At 37.5% G+C, this 18,104-nt stretch overlaps 2 protein-coding genes across 2 annotated transcripts; both read left to right on the plus strand.

The window, feature by feature from the left end:
* Positions 1 to 7,306: 7,306 nt before the first annotated feature.
* On the plus strand, positions 7,307 to 9,316 carry LOC140273658 (uncharacterized). Its single transcript, XM_072369292.1, has 3 exons — positions 7,307 to 7,425; positions 7,745 to 7,870; positions 8,615 to 9,316. Exons 2-3 carry the CDS (start codon positions 7,767 to 7,769, stop codon positions 9,042 to 9,044), a joined length of 534 nt encoding a protein of 177 aa, XP_072225393.1. The 5' UTR covers positions 7,307 to 7,425; positions 7,745 to 7,766; the 3' UTR covers positions 9,045 to 9,316.
* Positions 9,317 to 9,974: 658 nt separating this feature from the next.
* On the plus strand, positions 9,975 to 11,211 carry apnl (actinoporin-like protein). The gene is made up of 3 exons (XM_072368456.1): positions 9,975 to 9,997; positions 10,472 to 10,611; positions 10,711 to 11,211. Exons 2-3 carry the CDS (start codon positions 10,508 to 10,510, stop codon positions 11,165 to 11,167), a joined length of 561 nt encoding a protein of 186 aa, XP_072224557.1. The 5' UTR covers positions 9,975 to 9,997; positions 10,472 to 10,507; the 3' UTR covers positions 11,168 to 11,211.
* Positions 11,212 to 18,104: the final 6,893 nt, after the last annotated feature.

The following is an 18,104-nucleotide window of genomic DNA, read 5'->3' on the forward strand; positions in this document are numbered from 1 at the left end:
GAGGGTCAAATTAAGAGATCTGAATGCCAAAATTTAGATGGAATGTGCTTACTTGAACAATATATGGTGAATATTTTTGCATATTTTGAGTGATCAAATGCCTTATGACTCAAACAAAAAAAGAATGCACAACCGGTATTCTGGGAACAATCATTTAATTCCCATTTAGCAGTGAGATGGAGAAAGAGATCCTGTTGAAGAGAAAGAGACAAAGAGAGAAAATCCTTAATTACTGGCAGCTCCCTGGACAGAACCTTCTCACCCTTTCAGTTGTTGGTTGGTTTTAGTCATTTTGATGTTCATTGTCTAAACTTGCTTCTGCTGTGTTTTCACTTTCTTGTCCCCAAGAGGTGACACAAATGTATTCCTATTGCACAAGGTGCTATTGATTTTTCTTAGGTGGGGGAATTAATCCAAGCTGAGCACAAATCATCTTTGAGGCAGGCATTTATTCCCAGTCTCACCTCCAGTGCAACACTTTGGATGCGTTTTGTTGCGTGGTAATTTGAGCGGGCGGATGCGCCGGCATGCTCTGTCAACTTAAAGCTCTCGTCCTCAGTCTTGCCCCCTTGAAAATACGCACCAGCCTACATAAACATACACGTTTGCATTCACAGACACTTACACGCACAGATTAATGTCAAGGACTTTCCTATCTAGAATTCTAAAACATTATACATGCAGATTAAAACCACATTTCTGCATATACCTTCTTTGCTGTGGGATATTCTGCTGCCTTGTCCCTTTTACCCCCCCCCCCCCCAAAGTGGCACCAAATGTAATCCTCCTTAATGGATGTGTAATATTTACACTTATATTATAATCGCTTAAACATTCATTTACAGGGCCATATTTGGTTGTTCGTGTCCCTGACAGCCTATTCATCAAAAAGTAAGTGTGCAGAACCTCGCGCCCCCTCCAGCAATCAATCAATATGCTCCTCTCCCGGCTACCATCAGTGCAGATATGTTTCAGGCCAAAATTAATCACTGAGAAGTTTGCATAATCCCCCTCCACTTCCCTCCGCCCATTACCCCACGTTTGAGAACCTTTACCTTTGAAGACCATTTTGATGACAGAAGGGATTAATCAGAATCTCCCATTATCAAGGCTGATTAAATTGTAAGAGTTTATGCAGGGAATAATATGATCTAAAAAGTGGTATTTATATTCAGTGATTAGATCTGTAGCTTTACTGATTGTCTTGAATCTTATATTTCTATTTTTGAGAAAATGAGCGTGCTTCTACATCATGAAAGCCTGAGCTTTGCTGCTTTGAATCATGCATAAGTGTGTAAGATTTCATTAGACATCTGAAGTGGTCATCCTGTGTGTGGGAACTGACTCAAAGGATCTTATTCTTATAAGAAGGAATGCCTCTATCTTTGAATGAAAAAAAAAAAATGCACACCTATTAAATGTGTAACATGTTTTTTTAAATAGCTGACTCTATAACTACTGTATAACAGGACAGGGTGAAGAAAGAGCTGCGTCTGTATTTAAATAATAAAATGTGCCCCTTGCCATAGAAATTTATATTTCATATAATACATGAAATATATTATATAGTTTATTATACTGTTAATCCACTTTTTAAATAAATCACTGTACAAATCCCCTTACATGAAAAGAAGAATTCAAACAATATATTGAGGAGAAATACAAGATAAATAATTCACATAAAATATGTATCTTGGATATGTAAAACATTTTATAAAAGTCTCTTTCAAGGTTTTAATTTTGAGGACATACCACATTTCCTCAAACGTATTTACTTCAACAGCTTTGGGTACTGGGTCACCGCTAGAGGCAGGCTTTTTTTTCAAAAGATTATTTTATTCGTATGATTTCACTTTTTTTCTATAGTACCTTATCTTAACTTCTCAAAACAAAATCTGAAACTGTGCACATAAGCCGTTCGTTTTTTTCACATACCTGTGTGTTTACATGCGAGTCAGCAGAAATCCATTCGTTCCTACAGGGAGCTCTGTAATCAGGACGAGTCTCTGCGAAGCACCACTGTTGTTGTTTGCCCCTCTGAATTTTCCTTGAGTGTGTTGAAGAAGCCTAACTTCTGTAGTGGATCGGGGAGTGAAATAGAATGTTGTAAAAAAACAAAGTAGCAAACAGGGTAACAAACTATTATCTTGGCAGTGTGGCTAGACACTTTATGCTAACTTAGCCGTATCAAATTGAGATCCCCTCTAAATTGAATTGGATAGAAATAAAGCCCTATTCTCAACATGGATGCAGTAGTTTGAAATTGATGAATCATACAGTGACTTGTATGAAAAACCTTGAACCAAAATGATAATATTTTTAAAACAGCATAGTTATCTAATTTAACTGATTGGATAAAAGTTGTGTAAATATGTTTTATCTTTAGTAGCCATCCTTTTTCCTCTGACTTTCTGCCTGGCCCAGCCAGTATTAGAGGCCAACCTTTATTTGTTCATGTCAGTTCTGCCCTTGGCCATTATAAGATGCCTGACTTTTAATTGAATACCAGGTTTTTCACTTCATTTGGAAAATCATCTGGTCTTTACAAGGACAACCTGGCACAAAAATCAAAGTACTCTTAAGAGACAGAAATGTCACTTTCAATCTGCAGGAAAACTACCAAAGTGAGTGAACCATTTTTGTTTGAACTCACTTTGGACAGTTCGGATGGATGTGTAAGATTTAAATTTGTGTTACAATACAGGCAGCGCACCATGACATGCTTTACATGCTTCTGTAGTTGGAATGAAAAATTAGAAATGTGGGAAAGTAAAAACGACAGTTGTTGAGCTGGAAGGAGAGATATGATTGACATTTAAACAAATGAAATATTTATGATGACAGCTTTGGTTGGACGCTGTTTGATAAAATGATTGGTTTTAAAAGTTGCAATGTGATGACATGGTTGGGGAAACTGGACCCACTTAACCTTTGTTCTATTTTGAGATGACTCCAGAAAGTCTGCGAGAACTTTAAAGAAACCATGTGTCTCTCTACATTTTTGTATGACCAGTACACAGTATCAAAGAATACACTCAACTAAAGATGATTGTCTCCTCTCTTGTGGAGTCCAGCATCCTTGTTAGTTTCCCTCTTAGACATCAGAATATCTGCCCTGAGAATCCCTCCTAACACAATGAGAACTGCATTAAGCGAACAGTTATAATCAGGTGTAGCAGCACAGATAAAGAGATTATGACAAAATCAAATCCTTCTCTTCAGAGACAGAAATGTAACTGATGCTATGCATCATTAGAGCTTCAGCATAGCTGACTTTTCTAAAGAAGGGGGTGGAATGTGAATAAGACATTAGTGTTTAAGTGAAGCAAGACTGCTTTGCGTTTGGTAATTTTTCATTCAACTGCTACATTAATACATTAAGCCTTTTATGTAATGAATTGGTAAAAATAAATGACATTATAAATCTGCACTGTGTCTAGGAAATAAAGGAGCAGCAAAAGATAAAAGAGTAACACCTTTGCATGTTACGGTTTTACACCCATGCTTTTTATCAGCCTAAAACCAGTTGGTCACACCTGCCACAGCCGACGACAGAGGAGCTATTTACAATGATTTTTGTTTTCACACCTCCTAAGTGGCCAATTCCGCAACCCAGAGCTCCCTATGTTGATATCACTTTTGAAAATGAAAGAATAATTCTGGGAAGAGGTCATTAGAAAACCAGACATCAGGCATTAGGTGACAAAGCCTGACTGTAAGTCTGATGATGGACATACTGTACAGGCTGGTAGATTAACAGTCTGTCACATTTTAAAAGAATATGACAAAAAAATATATATATAATAATATAATATATATATAAAAATATATTATATCAAATAAAACTTAAAATAAAGAAAAAAGAAATAAAAAAATTAATATAAAGTATCAAAAAATGTAATTGTAAGTCAGAAATCTTGATTACAATTGAAAGCTGAATTAATAGATTTATGCCAAATCTGTGGTATTTGTATTTAGGTAATATATAGAATATCTGCTTAAACTGACAGGATGAAACAACCAAAATAATATGTAAAACTTTGGGATTCAACTTCTTTCATTTGATTTTCCTGATGAATATATTTTAGGGAGGTTGTTTTCACTATTGCAGCTGATGTGAAGATAAACACCATAAATCAGACCATGAAGCCTGATTCATCTATCAACACACACACAATCGCATGCCAGCAAAGTTATTTGCAAACAATACTTGATGTTGTCATGGTAACAGCTGATTGCAGTCATGATTGTTTGTGGATTCAAAGGTCTGGACCCAGATGCAGCTTCTCTGCTGTTAAATCATCAGTGGCGTTATTCTCAGTAGTTTTATCATTAGCCTCTGGTTCATTTTGCTGTTCATTAAAATCTCCAGCTGTTTCAGACATGCTGTTCTACACCTGCCCTCTAGGGGTCCCCATTGTCTCTGTGCTTCAGTCGGCTATAGAAAAGCAAGTGAGCGCCTCCCTGCTCAGCTCTTTTTCACTCATAAATAGCCTCAACATATATGGCAACAGCTAAGGCAAAAATATTTATAACTTAGCTTAATTTTGATCGATAGTTACTGGTTATTTATCCTGTGACTTTCCTCATGCTTGAATTAACATAAATAAATTTCAAAATAGATGAGACATTGTTTTGGAGAGGATGAATTTGAATCATTTCTGAGTTGTTTAATGTTTTCTGAAAACTGTGACGTAAACATTTTGTCCTTCCTTTCTCTGTCAGTGACAAAGCTTTCTTTTTTTTTCCAGATCTGTTCTTATAATTGCACACAAGCTGTTTGTGCTTCTTCACTGGGATTCTGGACCACATCTCTTCTGTTAACCTCCCAAGAACTATTCCAGAGGAAGGGTTTGAAAAGTTATTAGACTGCAGCTGATATTTTTGAAAATACGGTAAATTTACAGATCATTTCAATTAGTGACTGAGATAAACTGCTGGTTGATTTATAAACAAGCTCCTCATTAGTTCTATTCGTAGAAAATAATCTGCACCGTTTAAGTAACTGCTAATAACAGGGAGTTATTGTTAGTTTGCTCAGCAGCTGTAACAGTTCTCCAATTAAACATGCGATTTGTCACTATGTGATCAAATGAAGGTAATTTAATCACGACTGTTCTCTTTTTCCAGACTGTAAATGTTGTTTTATCTTAATTAAAGTTCACCGATTTCTGACCTTCTCTTATTTAAACTTCATACTGCTGTTTGTCATTTTGAAAAGTCAAGTCGTTGTTTTAAAAAAGTACTGGTGTCTATCACAAAGCCATGAAACAAACACAAAAAAACTACAGTCTTTATCACACTCGTTTTCCACACACTTTCATGTAATGTCTCAGCTATTTTCAGAACAGCTAACTCTTTACTGCTGACAACATGCTAGCACGACATGTCACATTACAGTTTAATCAAGGCTGGATAGACAAAAGGGCAATTAAGCACACTGCAGGATACAAAGTGTTCAGCATACAGGACATGTGCTAATTTGGTTTAATATGGTTTTGAGGCCGTTGCTCCAGTCTGTTACATATTGTAACAAAAATGCACTCGAATAGAAATCTGACATATCAAACAGAAAGAAAGAGGGGCATCAGGAAAGGTGTCTAATGGACTAAAACAGCTACACGAGTGGCATGAGGTTGAGACACTGATAGTAGCCACTATAATTAAATATGGTTCCTTCTTCAACATACATTTATCTTAGTCATAACACTTTGAAAGGCTCAGCTTTGCATGAGGAGAGATTACTTCATCACCTTTTTTAATTGCATTTTACTTACCATTTTCAGAAAGAAAACTCAAGCATGATTAAATCTAATACACAAGCTTAATAAGGAGGACATTTAGTTTAAGAGGTGCTCGTAATTGGGTAGCCATGCAGGATAAAGCGGGTAATGCAGGATAATGCAGGTTCCCACTGTTAACATCCACGAGTGCATTTTAAGAGAGAAACCACGCAATACTTGTGATTATGTTCTTATTTGATGTTGTATCTGTTGTTCCCTCTCAAGAAACATCTGATTTATTCAAAACATGTCAAGTTTGTCCTGATGGTGGCAGCAGAGAGGAAGTCATACCAAAATAATCTGTCTTCTGCACTTAGGTCATGTTGGACTTTTAAGTCTCAGATGATCAGTTTGCTCCACATTCACACTGCTGATTTAAAATCTGATTTATGACATGTTATAGCTGAGATTAAAATAATCATTACTGGATTACTATTTCCAGAAATAGCTTCACTAATCTAACTGTGACTGATTATGTCACATTTCTGTGTACAAATGCTCACATATGTACATATATTGGTACTATAGTCACCACCTATGTGTTTACTGGATGATTGCTATCATCACTGGGACGCATTGAAGGGCATGCTGTATGAAAAGTGTTGGAGATTTTCTCCCATATTCAATAGATAATTATCAGACAGCACACTTTAACTGACTAAGTCTGTGTAGTGCAAATGTATTTTTGCAAATGCATGTTTGGTGCCATCTGGTGACTTCAAGCTTTGTAGCTGAGGGATGTCTGTCAAGTTTTAGGCATATGATAAATGGAATAGAACAGCTGCCATAACATTACATTTGCTGGCTGATGAAAGAACAAACACTGCAAAACATACTTAATTGGGAAGACCTCTGACCCTGTCATCATATGGATACATATAAAGCAGCACTGTACAGTGCCTTGTTACATAATACATTGTTTTATAAGTTACATGGAGATAGGGAGTGTCTCCTCCTCGGCTCCACATTCCAGTGGGAGCAGAGTCATCTGTAAGAGTCACATTCAGACAGTGTGTTGAAATGTGTGAGAGATATTGGGAGGCTCCCAAAGGACTCTGTTGCTGGCCCCCACCTGCAACAATAACTAGTTGAGCAACGCCTGGCAGAAGATTCATTCAAAGCAAGACACAACATGAAATGTTCCATTTGCTTGTTGAGGAAATATTTTTAGTAAGACACAGTTGAAACCTGAGAAGCAATGGATTCATTGAAGAATTCTAAAATGCTGTCAATTTAACCTAATAGTAAAGTAAACCTAATATGAAATAATATAACTAAAGCAACACCTGAAATAACCTGCAGAGGAGGTAGTCTGGCATGATTTTGCAATAATGTGCTGCATCAAGTTAGTGATTCTTTATGTCTATGCTACTCGTGAACAATGTGCAGGCAAGGTTGACATAAAATAGAAAATATTGACTAATTAATTCATGACTGTGTTAGACCCCGAAAGCGCTTCTTTTTCAGATATGGTTCTCCACAATGTGTACTTAGATTTCAGTGGACACGCCTGTGTTTGTGTTGGAACAAGTACTGTGGAGGTGTAATCAGAAAAGAGAGACTCTCTCTTCCTCTCTTTAGGATCTGAGGAAAAGAACTTGACGCTGCTGTCTGGCACAACTCTGGTGTGAACCTCTAAAAGGTAAATATAATCGCACCTACTTATAGCAAGAATATTACTTAACTGTGTCTTGATAATTTTTCTCTTATAAAATGCGTTCCCATGCACACACATGCTGAGATAAGATTAGTTCGGGAGGGTTGTAACTGACGGGAAAAATGATTGCTTTGACAATACAAACATGTATTTTACCACTAAAGGTTTTGACATCTCATGTAATGTGACTTGCTGTATAATCTAAATGCTATCTGTAAGTGTAGATTCACGTAAAAATATATACAATTATGAGGCAACGCCTGCTAAATGGTGATATGGAAGATATTCTGTTCTGCACTTTAAGTCATTCTCCACTTGCAGTCAAGATGCCGGAAACAGCAGAGGCTGTGTCAGCCACTCTCACTACTAACAGAAACTGCACCATAGAAATAACCAATCTCAGCGGCAGCTACTGCCTCATCAACCCCAAGTAAGTCTCTAAATGTAGCTGCAAGTTTATGATATGTAAAACTGATTAAATGAAAATGACATTTAAGATCAAACAAGAATAGACAGCGAGATACATTTTATATAACATGGAAGTTAATGAATAGTTGAAACTTTGACATAATATAAAAAACTATTATCTACTTCTGGCAAGACAAATCTGTGATATTAGTTTTATTTTGCAAATGCATCTTAAAAGTATAAACTTTAGTAGAGATCCGAAAAGCACAGACGCCACTTCCTGTATTTCCTAACAATGTTTTATTTTTTACAGCTCTCATTATTAGGAAAATGGTGAGAATAAATACAAATAAACAAGGAAGTAAATAGAAATGATTCACGTCTATTGTAATTTGTGTCATGCTTCTACATTTATCTAGCTTTGGCAGGACAGGCCATATTTTGGATGGGTGATTTTCATGTGTGACATTACTTTGCGGAGAGCATCCACCTATCCATCATACAATGACATGTACTGCCTCATTGCACATCTCATGCAGGTACACTCACTGTTACTTAGAAGTCTACAGTAGTACTTTCAGTCACACTCCATCCATCAGCATAAGCTGTTTCACCCTGGAAAGCCCAACACTCAAAAAGTACATTGACAAGCTACCCAGAACTTAGTAAAGTGTGCGTTGATTTTTAATCAAAAGTATTGGAAGGGTGTCATATAAGTTGTGATTAGTAGTGATGGTAAGGATTTATCTCTTCGTCTCTTCTATAGGGTATACATGACAAGTGGTTTCTCTTACCATCCACCGCAGCCCACAGTTCGAATCAGTTTGACAGAAGTGTGCTCCTTCACCAAGGATGACAACACTGCCACGGGCGCAGTTGGCCTGCTAACCTATGACCTGTTCCATATGCAGAGCCGGGTCTGCTCCGAGCGCATGGCCATCATGTTCTCTGTGCCTTTTGACCATAACCTGTACAAGAACCGGCTGGCTGTGGGTGTGGTTGAGCATTCCCGTGCCTGTGACAAAGATCTGTACAACCAGATGTATGATGGGAAAGATCTCAGCAATTTCACCCGCTCTGAGGCTAACGGGTCTGGGTTGGAATATAGAGCAACATATGTCGATTTAAGAGCCACAATGTCTACAGTTGGGAATGCTATTGTTAAAGTAGAGGTCTATGATAAAATGGGTCGTTAGTGAGCACTCTAGCAGGAGCTTACTTTTTTTTTATACTTTGGTGGGGTTTTTCCACAGAGTGAATACACTTCATTTGATGTGACCACTGTTGTCATCTTGAAAAACATTCAAGGGAAGAAGACTGATTTTGCTGTCATCTGTATTTTGTGTCTGCTGAAAGATATCAATATCTGACAGCCAGCTCATTGATTCCCCATTAACTTGTGTCTTGGACTCATGTACATTGAACACTCCCTTCTCTGTGATTATGGTAATAAAACATTCAGACCCAATGCTTGTATTACTTTGTGTGGAATATGTTTTCACTCCGTATGGTTTCATTATAACTGATGAACAGTAATTATTTTTTAATCTCTTATCGGGATCCATCCAACTCTAATGAGTGACAGCAGATGGAATATCTGCATAGATGTTTTTTTAATAGGCACAATAACAAGATTGTTCTTCACTGACTGTAAGATTCTCATTCTTGTCCTATTGTGTGGAATTTGGGAAACAAGAGGTTCAGCTAAAGAAAGAGTAGGACTAAAGTAGCTCCAGGGATCTCTGTCCTGACTTGCATTGTTTGACTTGCAATCTTTGTTGCACAATAACAAACCACAGGAAACAGATACCCAAAACCACCTCATTTAGTCAACCAGACACCACAGATGTGCTTGACTGAATATTCAAGTTAAAGAAAGTGTTTGAGATCCCGAGGGGAAACTCTTTCACAGAAGGGTGTGGTTGTTTGATCAAAAAAGGGGAAAATCACGCAAATATTTGCTCTCAGTTCTTGTTTGCGTGGACCGTGTGTTGTTGATAAATGTATTTAGAAAGAGGGTGTAGCTCATCCGAATTAGTTATGTTGGCAGTGGGAGGGTAGGGGCTGACATCCTTTAAAAAAAATGTTGAAATGATACTGGCACCTCCCAGGAAGGTAACTTCTCCCATTTTCACTCTTGAAACGCTTTCTGAGCAGGTAAGTTGCCAAAAACATTATGCATGTAGGGGAAAAGATATGTATTAGAGATCATTAAGTTATCAGTGTATGAGGCATTCTTTCCTTTGTATCTTGTGTTTATTCGAGAAAGAATAGATAATCTTCTTTCATGTTTTCAGTCTCTTCATTATTGTATGGTACTGAAAGCTGTAATTGAAGTGGTGCACTTTCTTATGAGGCTGCCGCTATTCTCTGATTGTTTACAACTGTTTTGAAATCTCATTAGCCTGTGAAATGTTTCATTCATGCTCAGCCCTTGTCGATATGTGCATTTGAAGGTCAGTGTGATGCTGCCAATAGAGTATGTCAGCAGAGCAGAGATCAGGGAAATACTCTTTAATGTAATTAGTGCAATTCTCATGATTCCCAGTGCACTCTGGAAGGGACAGGAATGCTACACACACATTCATTTCTGTCTGGTTCAGCAGGTTGACACCTAAATTACCTTTGTTTTACAAGCGGATCTCAAGACTATTGCAGCATGACGGAGTCAGCCGAAGCTGTTGCAGCTGATGTGACTAGCAAGAGAAGTGTGACAATTGAAATTACAAATCTCACCAACAATTACTGCCTTATCAACCCCAGGTAAGTGCTGTGTTGTAGTGTTACATTTTCTGGCTTTCGTGAAACATTCTTTAAACAGACAAAATATGTGCAACGTATCTTTTTTTGTGTACTGGTTAGGGTACACCTTGAGAATGGGGAGTCATACAACCCACCTCAGCCCACAGTGCGCCCCCTGAAGACAGAGGTTTGCACCTTCACCAAGTCCAGCGGAAAGGCAACTGGCAGTGTTGGTGTGATGACTTACGATCTTTTCGAGAGGTCCCAGAATGACTACATTGAGACTCTTGCCATCATGTTCTCAATTCCCTGGGACCGCAATTTGTACAAGAACTGGTTTGCTATTGGCATCTATAAAAAGGGCCGTAAATGTGATAAGGATTTGTACAAAGAGATGTACTATGAAAAGAATGAGCAAGAGCATGGGTTTGTTCGGGCGGAAGCCAGTGGGTCAGGAATCAGTTATGTGGGTAACTACCTTGACATAAAAGCCACTATGTGTCCCATGGGCAAAGCCATCATAAAGGTTGAGGTGTGGGACAAACTTTTCACACCTATGGGCCAGCAGGCTGTTTAGAGACCAATCCTGACGAGTAGTTCTAAGAGCAGAATTATTCCCTCCATCTCGTAATCATACCTTAAAAACTGCTTCCTTTGCAGTGAGCATGTATGTATTAACAGATGTGTGTCTGTATGCCTGGGTATTACCCTTCGGTAAATCTGCTTAAGATCAAAGTTTGGTTAGTTTTTAAATCCTGGCAGAAATATCCCCTCTTTGTTGCCAAAGCCCCTCCGTGTTTCAACAGCATTCAGTTTTACACCGGCCTCTTTAGAAATGTGAATCAAAGGATGACTCACCCAAGGATAGGGACACATAGCTTAATGAAATACACAGAGCACTCCTCTGTATTTACCTTGACACTGCAGTTTGAGGAATGAAATAAATCTTTTCACTAAAGCTATTTGTGTATGTCTGTCTCTTGAATGAGTTTGTAAGAGTGCTTAAACGCTGATGAAATTTAAATATTTTCATCCTAAATGAGGAGTCTCTATGTGTTTACGAGGTAGTTATAATGATCACGTTGAGGTCAGATATAGAAACAAAGCTTCCAGTTTTTATACTATAGTATGTACCAATATTGTATTTATAATATTATTATGTGAAGATTTTATTCAATCATGTTCTTGTATTTTATTTGCTATATTTGCAAAAAGCCATTAGACTTACTATAAAACCCACACATTAGTTAAATTTGGTCTGAAACTAATCAAGAAAACAAATTTTGCTCAAATTATTATTTCAATTTTTTGCAAACCAGTAAACTCTATGAGAGGGGGATTATGATCTTGGCATGCTGAACAAGATAGGGTGAAGACCCTTTTATTATGTCTGCTCAGTGACTTTTTACTCACACTGGACACTTTATAACTCTTTAATTGGGAAGAAATTACCATCTTGATATTTTATCTTATCATGGAAAAAATTGTTTTGCTCCGATGGAATAGCCATTTCTATGTAGATATATAGTCATTAACCTTGTGAAAATATGAGCATCTAATGCAGGAGACCGAATATCTCCTTTTACTTTACATCTCTTAGGAAGATATCAGGTTCCACCGATCCTTTTTATAATCTCAATACTGCCTTCCTGATCCTGGTTACCCTTTAGATTTATGACGCTTTAGCAGCATTCAATGCAGCAGTCACAATGACGCCCAGATCAAAGATTTTGGTCATTGTCTCCATTTCATATGCATAAAAGCCATGCATAATATAGAAGTATAATCTAGGCCTGTTTAAATTCAGTCCCTAAAGCCTTGTTGAGTGACATATTGGAGTAATGACACAGAGTCCCCAGAAACTTTTGTTCGTCAAAGCTTTGAAATGAGGATAAGTTCCCACACATTTGCTAATATTTTGCTTTTCGATCTCCTCTCCATGTTTTCACAATACGTGCATGTTAATCTACGTTTTCTATGACATTGTTTACTGAATGTGTTTATGAGCACGGCTTTGTATTCATTACTATTTGTGTGTTTGCATGCTTCTGTAGCTACTATCTTGGAATAGCTACTCAACCACCTGCACATGAAGATACAGATATTTTTTAATCAAAGAATTTCATTTGTGCATTTTGTGATTTGTACCTTAAAATGAAAAAAAAATAACTTTCACGAACAGCGCAGGATTAAATATCTTAAACAGGCAAATGAAAGATATGATAATGTGTTTTCTTGTGTAGCTAAAGCTAAGAAGCTCAGCATTTGTGCATTGAAACAGGTGTTATTTACTTCCAAACAGCAGTGAATAGCTGTTTTATTTGGCAGAAGCTTTGGTCAAAATCGTTTCAGGATGTTAAAAGTAGAGGGAGGAGGTGCACCTTCAAAGTTGGCGTGAGAAAGAAAAATCTGCTGATCACACTAAAACAACAGTAAAGCTCCAGTTGAACTCACTGCTGGAAAAAGCTAAGATGAATGAGGAAGAATTGTTGCTCAGAACAAACTAAGAAGGAACATTTTAAAGACGTAACTCCAAAACACCTGGAGAAACAGGATCCATTTAATGCTGCTAAAATCTTTTTAAATAATTCCAGGCATTCACTCAAGGTAATAATATTTCTATTAATATAGTAATAATGTTTTTGTAACGCTTAACATTTCTGTTGTGGAACTTTTGTATTTTTTTACAGGTTTCTCTATATTTCTGTGCACTATATGCACTGATGAAAAAATAAATCTAAATCCAATTTCATGTTTTATTTGAGCCATAGTAATTCTAAGCAGTAAGTCTAAGCAAAAGCAAAGTGACTGATGTAGTTCTGTGACTGATGTTTAAGAGTGAAGTGTAGCTCTTTGAACATGCAGAGCAATTGTGTGCTCAACGCCAAAGGTACAATTAGCTGCTTACCAGATATTTTTCATCCTCAAAGTGCTCAGGAGAATACCTAAAAGATACAATTTTGAACGTCTTCAGCCACAGAATATGCTCTCAAAGACTGCCATCTAGAGGCAGCCTCCGGCAGTGCATTTACAATCAGTAACTGAACATCTCCAAGCACGCCAAGAATACCTTTAAAAAAAGATTTAAAAGCTAAATGTATGGTTCCATTTTCTATAAACTTTCTGTAGACTTTTCTATAGACTGTTAGCACATGTATGTGCTGTAGTATATACATACACATATGTATGAAACTTGTCTTTGTGTCCTTCGATAGTTCATCTTCCTGTCTCTCCTTCTGATAACACCAGCTCTAAACATGTCTTGACATCCAACAGGGCCCGGTAGTCTTTGATAGTTCATTGTGTGTCTGACCTGATGTGTCAGGCTGAAAGCAGGCGCCAGCAGCCCCGTCACTGGAGCTCAATTTCAGGCTCCCATGTCAGTCAGTTTCATTTCAAAAGAATCTGCAAAGATAAGACAAAATAAGTCAAATAACTTGGAGTCTCACTGATATGCATGTTTGTTTTGTTTTTCAAATTTATGCAGGTTATATTTTGCAGACTCTTCATTATTCATGTGGCAGATACTTGAGGGTAGAAAATCATGTTATTTCTGGCAAGCTATAGGAATCATTTCACCATAGTAGTTTATTATTTTGAAATCTCTCAGGATACAGAGTGACACTTGAGGACGTACAGTCTATTTTTTCTCTGTTTTTTTACATTTAACAAGATATCTTTTCATGTCTGTAAAACTGGTTAGTTCTGTTATGAATGTGCATTGGATCAGAAATGTTGAGACATTCTGGTAAAGCCTCAAGGTACCTATGTCCCATTTAGTCATACATTAGTATTATCATTTAATTAGATCTGACTTTGATTAGGAGAGAAGACTATAGTACAGAAATAATGAGTTAGATTTCATGGAAAATTAGTTGTCTCTGTTTTGGTGGACAAATAGTTATAAACAAAGCACTTACAGTTGAAAAACGTCACTCTTACTGATGACTCCAAGAAAAAGAATACATCAGTTTTTGTTCCTCTCTGGGTGTCCCAGATTCATCTCACTGTTCTTGTTTTTCAATCTGAATTGTTTTTGTCTCAGGGTTCTTTGCTAAGTCATTTTTGCCCGCCATGTGAGGCTGTTTTCTTAAAAAAGAATAACAACCCCAGAGCTTGTTGTTGCTTGAAATCAGCAGCAGATAAAGTGAATACGTTCAAAGAGAATGCATATTTGAACTAAAAAGAAAAAGTGGCCAGAAAGTGGCCAGAAAATAAAAGCTAATGTTGCTTAAAGCATCACCGGAGAATTTGCTCTTTGGCTCCACCCACAGCTGTTGTGCGTAACGCCACAAACCTCCATCTGAGGCCTGCATATGCATAGCTATACACATAAATATGTTGTTATGTTGTAGAGATTGACAAAAAGAAACAGAAGCTCCAGAAGCTACAAAAAAATGTCAAGAGATGTTACAGAACCTAATAAGGATAAGACTGTATGTTTTTATATATAAGATGATATATGTGATGATATGTGATGAACAACTTTATCTGTAATGTAGTTGAATTTTTATGATATGAATTTTTGAATTTTTGAATGTTGCATCCTTATGAACTGAACATATATATACTACGTAATGAACGTTGCATATATTACATTGGCATACATTGCAAGATAGCGGAGCACATTTTAAGGCATAGTCGTGATGCAGAGCTCTGTGGCAAATGTCTTGAGTATATAAACATATTTAATCAGTTCTATTATAAGAATCAACCACAGCTTCAATCTCCTGTTGTTTACAGCTTACACAGAGCAGAGGGAGAAATTATCATGATCATATTCTTTTCGTAATTATCAATCTGCCATCAGTTATTACTCAATGACAACAACAATGAAGCTAACTCGGTCTCTGTCTGTCATCCTGTGTTTTCTTCATGCTCTCTCCAGAAGTGAAACCCCATCTGATGTTCAATCTTGATCCATGTCTTGCTCACGGAACTTATCTCTTCGTCGTAACTTCTTTCCATGGCTTTGTCTTGGCTCTTTTTGCTGCATGTGCCACCGATTTTTTATGGTAAATGAACTGTACTTATACACCACTTTTGTGATCAAGTTTACCAATGAAAGTGTTTTTACACAATAAGTTTATATATATATATATATATATATAATAAGATTATCCAGGCACTCACACATTCATACAGTATATCTTAGTAAATACAATGTTGCAGGCTATATTGCTTTTCTCACCTATCATATGCATTCACACACAAATGGACGCATCAGTAGGCAACATAGGGTTCAGTGTCATACACAAGGACACTTTGACATGTGGTCCAGGGAAGCCACGATTGGCAGATGACTGCTCTTCTTCCTGAGCCACAGTTGCCCCTTTAGTAGTTTTGACAAATGTTAGTTGTTATCTGGTTGGTTGTGCATTATGTGGTGACTGTGAAGCGTGATATAACAGCCATTGGGCCCTGTTTGAGGGCCAGAAAGGAGGATAGTAAGTGTTGGTATACCTCAAAATGTCAGATGTGCATAGTTTTAGGGTTCACAGATTTGTGCTGAATGCAAAAGCTGTTTTCTAACACATTCGCCGTGTCTGGTTAAAAGATGATAATGCGTCAGTGTTGTGTTTCCTGCTTATTTCCACTTGTTTCTGGGCTGTCAAAAAATTATTTTCACAAGTTTAAGAGTTACATTCTGTTGCTCACCATAACGCCATGTGTTTTCAAACTTTTCATGTCCTGAGCTGGAATGTAGATCTAATGTAGTCATTTCAATTATTTTTTTAAGTACCAATGAATAAAACCTTCTCTTTTCTATTTTTTCGTTTCTCACCTATTGCTGATGTCTCCAATGCCGCACATGCAGCATTATGGATTTTAGTCATAGGTAGGCATTTGAAGCTACTGTTTACATGTATGTACAGTGTGCTTGTATTTACTACTTTTTAGTTTACTGTTATTTCATTCTGTGCCATAAAATTTCCAGGGCTGTCCAAAAAGACCAAAATACAGCCTGGATAGAACAACTGAGTTTGTCCCTCAGGTCCATGCACTGATTATGACAGTACCTTGTTCTGCTGTAGCTCCCGTCCATGTTTATTTACTTGTTATCCTTGTCAAGCCATTAAAGGTGACCTTCAGGTTGATGCAGGCCCTTCTTATTTTTCCTCGTCATAAGAGAACTGAAGAATAATTACACTCAATTTTTCTGTTGGCAGCGAAACAATGTAACTCTTGCTCTGTATTTCTTTGAGTTTATTTTGACTGATCAGGCGGCAGTTTTGTTGTCAAAACCTACTTGAACCTACAGTCATCTGCTGCAAGCGTTATGTCGGCCAGCTAAAGGGTCAGCTCTGACACAGCAGTGACAGCTGCCTGGCTCACACACAACAAAGTAATTACTCATGTCATACTGAATGACTCGCATCAGTGGATGCAGTCTTTTAATTTTCATAAATTCTGGCAGAACTCCAGTGTGTACAAGTGCCCATGAACTTGCAGGTGAAAAAATGTGGAATGCAGATTGATTTTAATGAACAAAAGCCCCTTTAAAGCAAATAAAATATCAATAACTTGTCTGTAACATTACATTATCAATAGAGCATAGACTGGCCCAAAAGCTTAATTTCTTCATACTGCTGTAGAGGTTCATCTGCTTTCACTAATGCTCCATATAAATCAGTCAAGCTGACATTGTTCAGACTCAGTGCCAAAGTCCCACCACACTGGTTCTGCCTAAGTCTGCCAAAGCAAACAGCAGTTGATACAAGATGTCCTTACCTGCCATCCTACCAACTACTCAGCCAGAATTCTTGAACAGAAAAGTCATCTGCTCCCATGGTAAAGAGACCCAGAGACCTCCAGCACCCAAACCAAAACCCACCATCTGGAATTGAAGATGCAGCTGAGACTCACTGGTCACTACAATAGCGAGTGGAGGGTCTCCGGTATATTTTTCTGCTGTGCAAGCACTGAGTAAAATGTGTCACGAATCTACCCACAAGTATCTACATTTTTTTCATAATGAGATTAATTAAATCACCAGTTGTTCTAAGGGGGTATAAAAGTCTGAATTTTAGGAAGACCCAGTAGTAGTAATCTTCTCAAAGGTTTTCAGAACTGTTCCTGACTGCACTGTGCCTGAATTAGCTAATTTGTCAATCTAAACTGATCCTGTCAGATCTTTACAAAGCAAAAATATATGTGGAGGCCTGCAGACATGCTCAGGGAGCTCCACAACATCCAGTCTGCCCATTTCAGTGTCAGTGGAGGCTCTTGAAACTGAGGCCCGTGGGACTGTATTCAAATCAGACGACTGAGACAAGTTAAGACATCTTAGTATGTTATGTAATCGTGCCATGATCTATCTGGGAGGAGGCAGGGTAAACTATTGGTCTCATGCTTTGATAAATTTGTAGTGATAGCTTCAAGCTGCAGAAATGCCCAGATCCATTAGAGCAAATCATATTGTATCATAAGCCTTAACAATATCTGACATTATTGTGTCTTCACATGAAAAATAGTATTTCTTCTAAATATGGAAATCTGTCTCACTCTCTTTC

Source organism: Leuresthes tenuis, unplaced genomic scaffold (assembly GCF_036924035.1).
Source record: "Leuresthes tenuis unplaced genomic scaffold, fLeuTen1.0.hap1 SCAF_17, whole genome shotgun sequence".
NCBI lineage: Eukaryota > Metazoa > Chordata > Actinopteri > Atheriniformes > Atherinopsidae > Leuresthes > Leuresthes tenuis.

Bases quoted from the DNA above. Each gene is read 5' to 3' on its own strand.
- LOC140273658 (XM_072369292.1), top strand. From the start codon at position 7,767: ATGCCGGAAACAGCAGAGGCTGTGTCAGCCACTCTCACTACTAACAGA. The intron at 7,871-8,614 runs GTAAGTCTCTAA...TCTCTTCTATAG, and splicing joins TACTGCCTCATCAACCCCAA to GGTATACATGACAAGTGGTT.
- apnl (XM_072368456.1), top strand. From the start codon at position 10,508: ATGACGGAGTCAGCCGAAGCTGTTGCAGCTGATGTGACTAGCAAGAGA. The intron at 10,612-10,710 runs GTAAGTGCTGTG...TGTACTGGTTAG, and splicing joins TACTGCCTTATCAACCCCAG to GGTACACCTTGAGAATGGGG.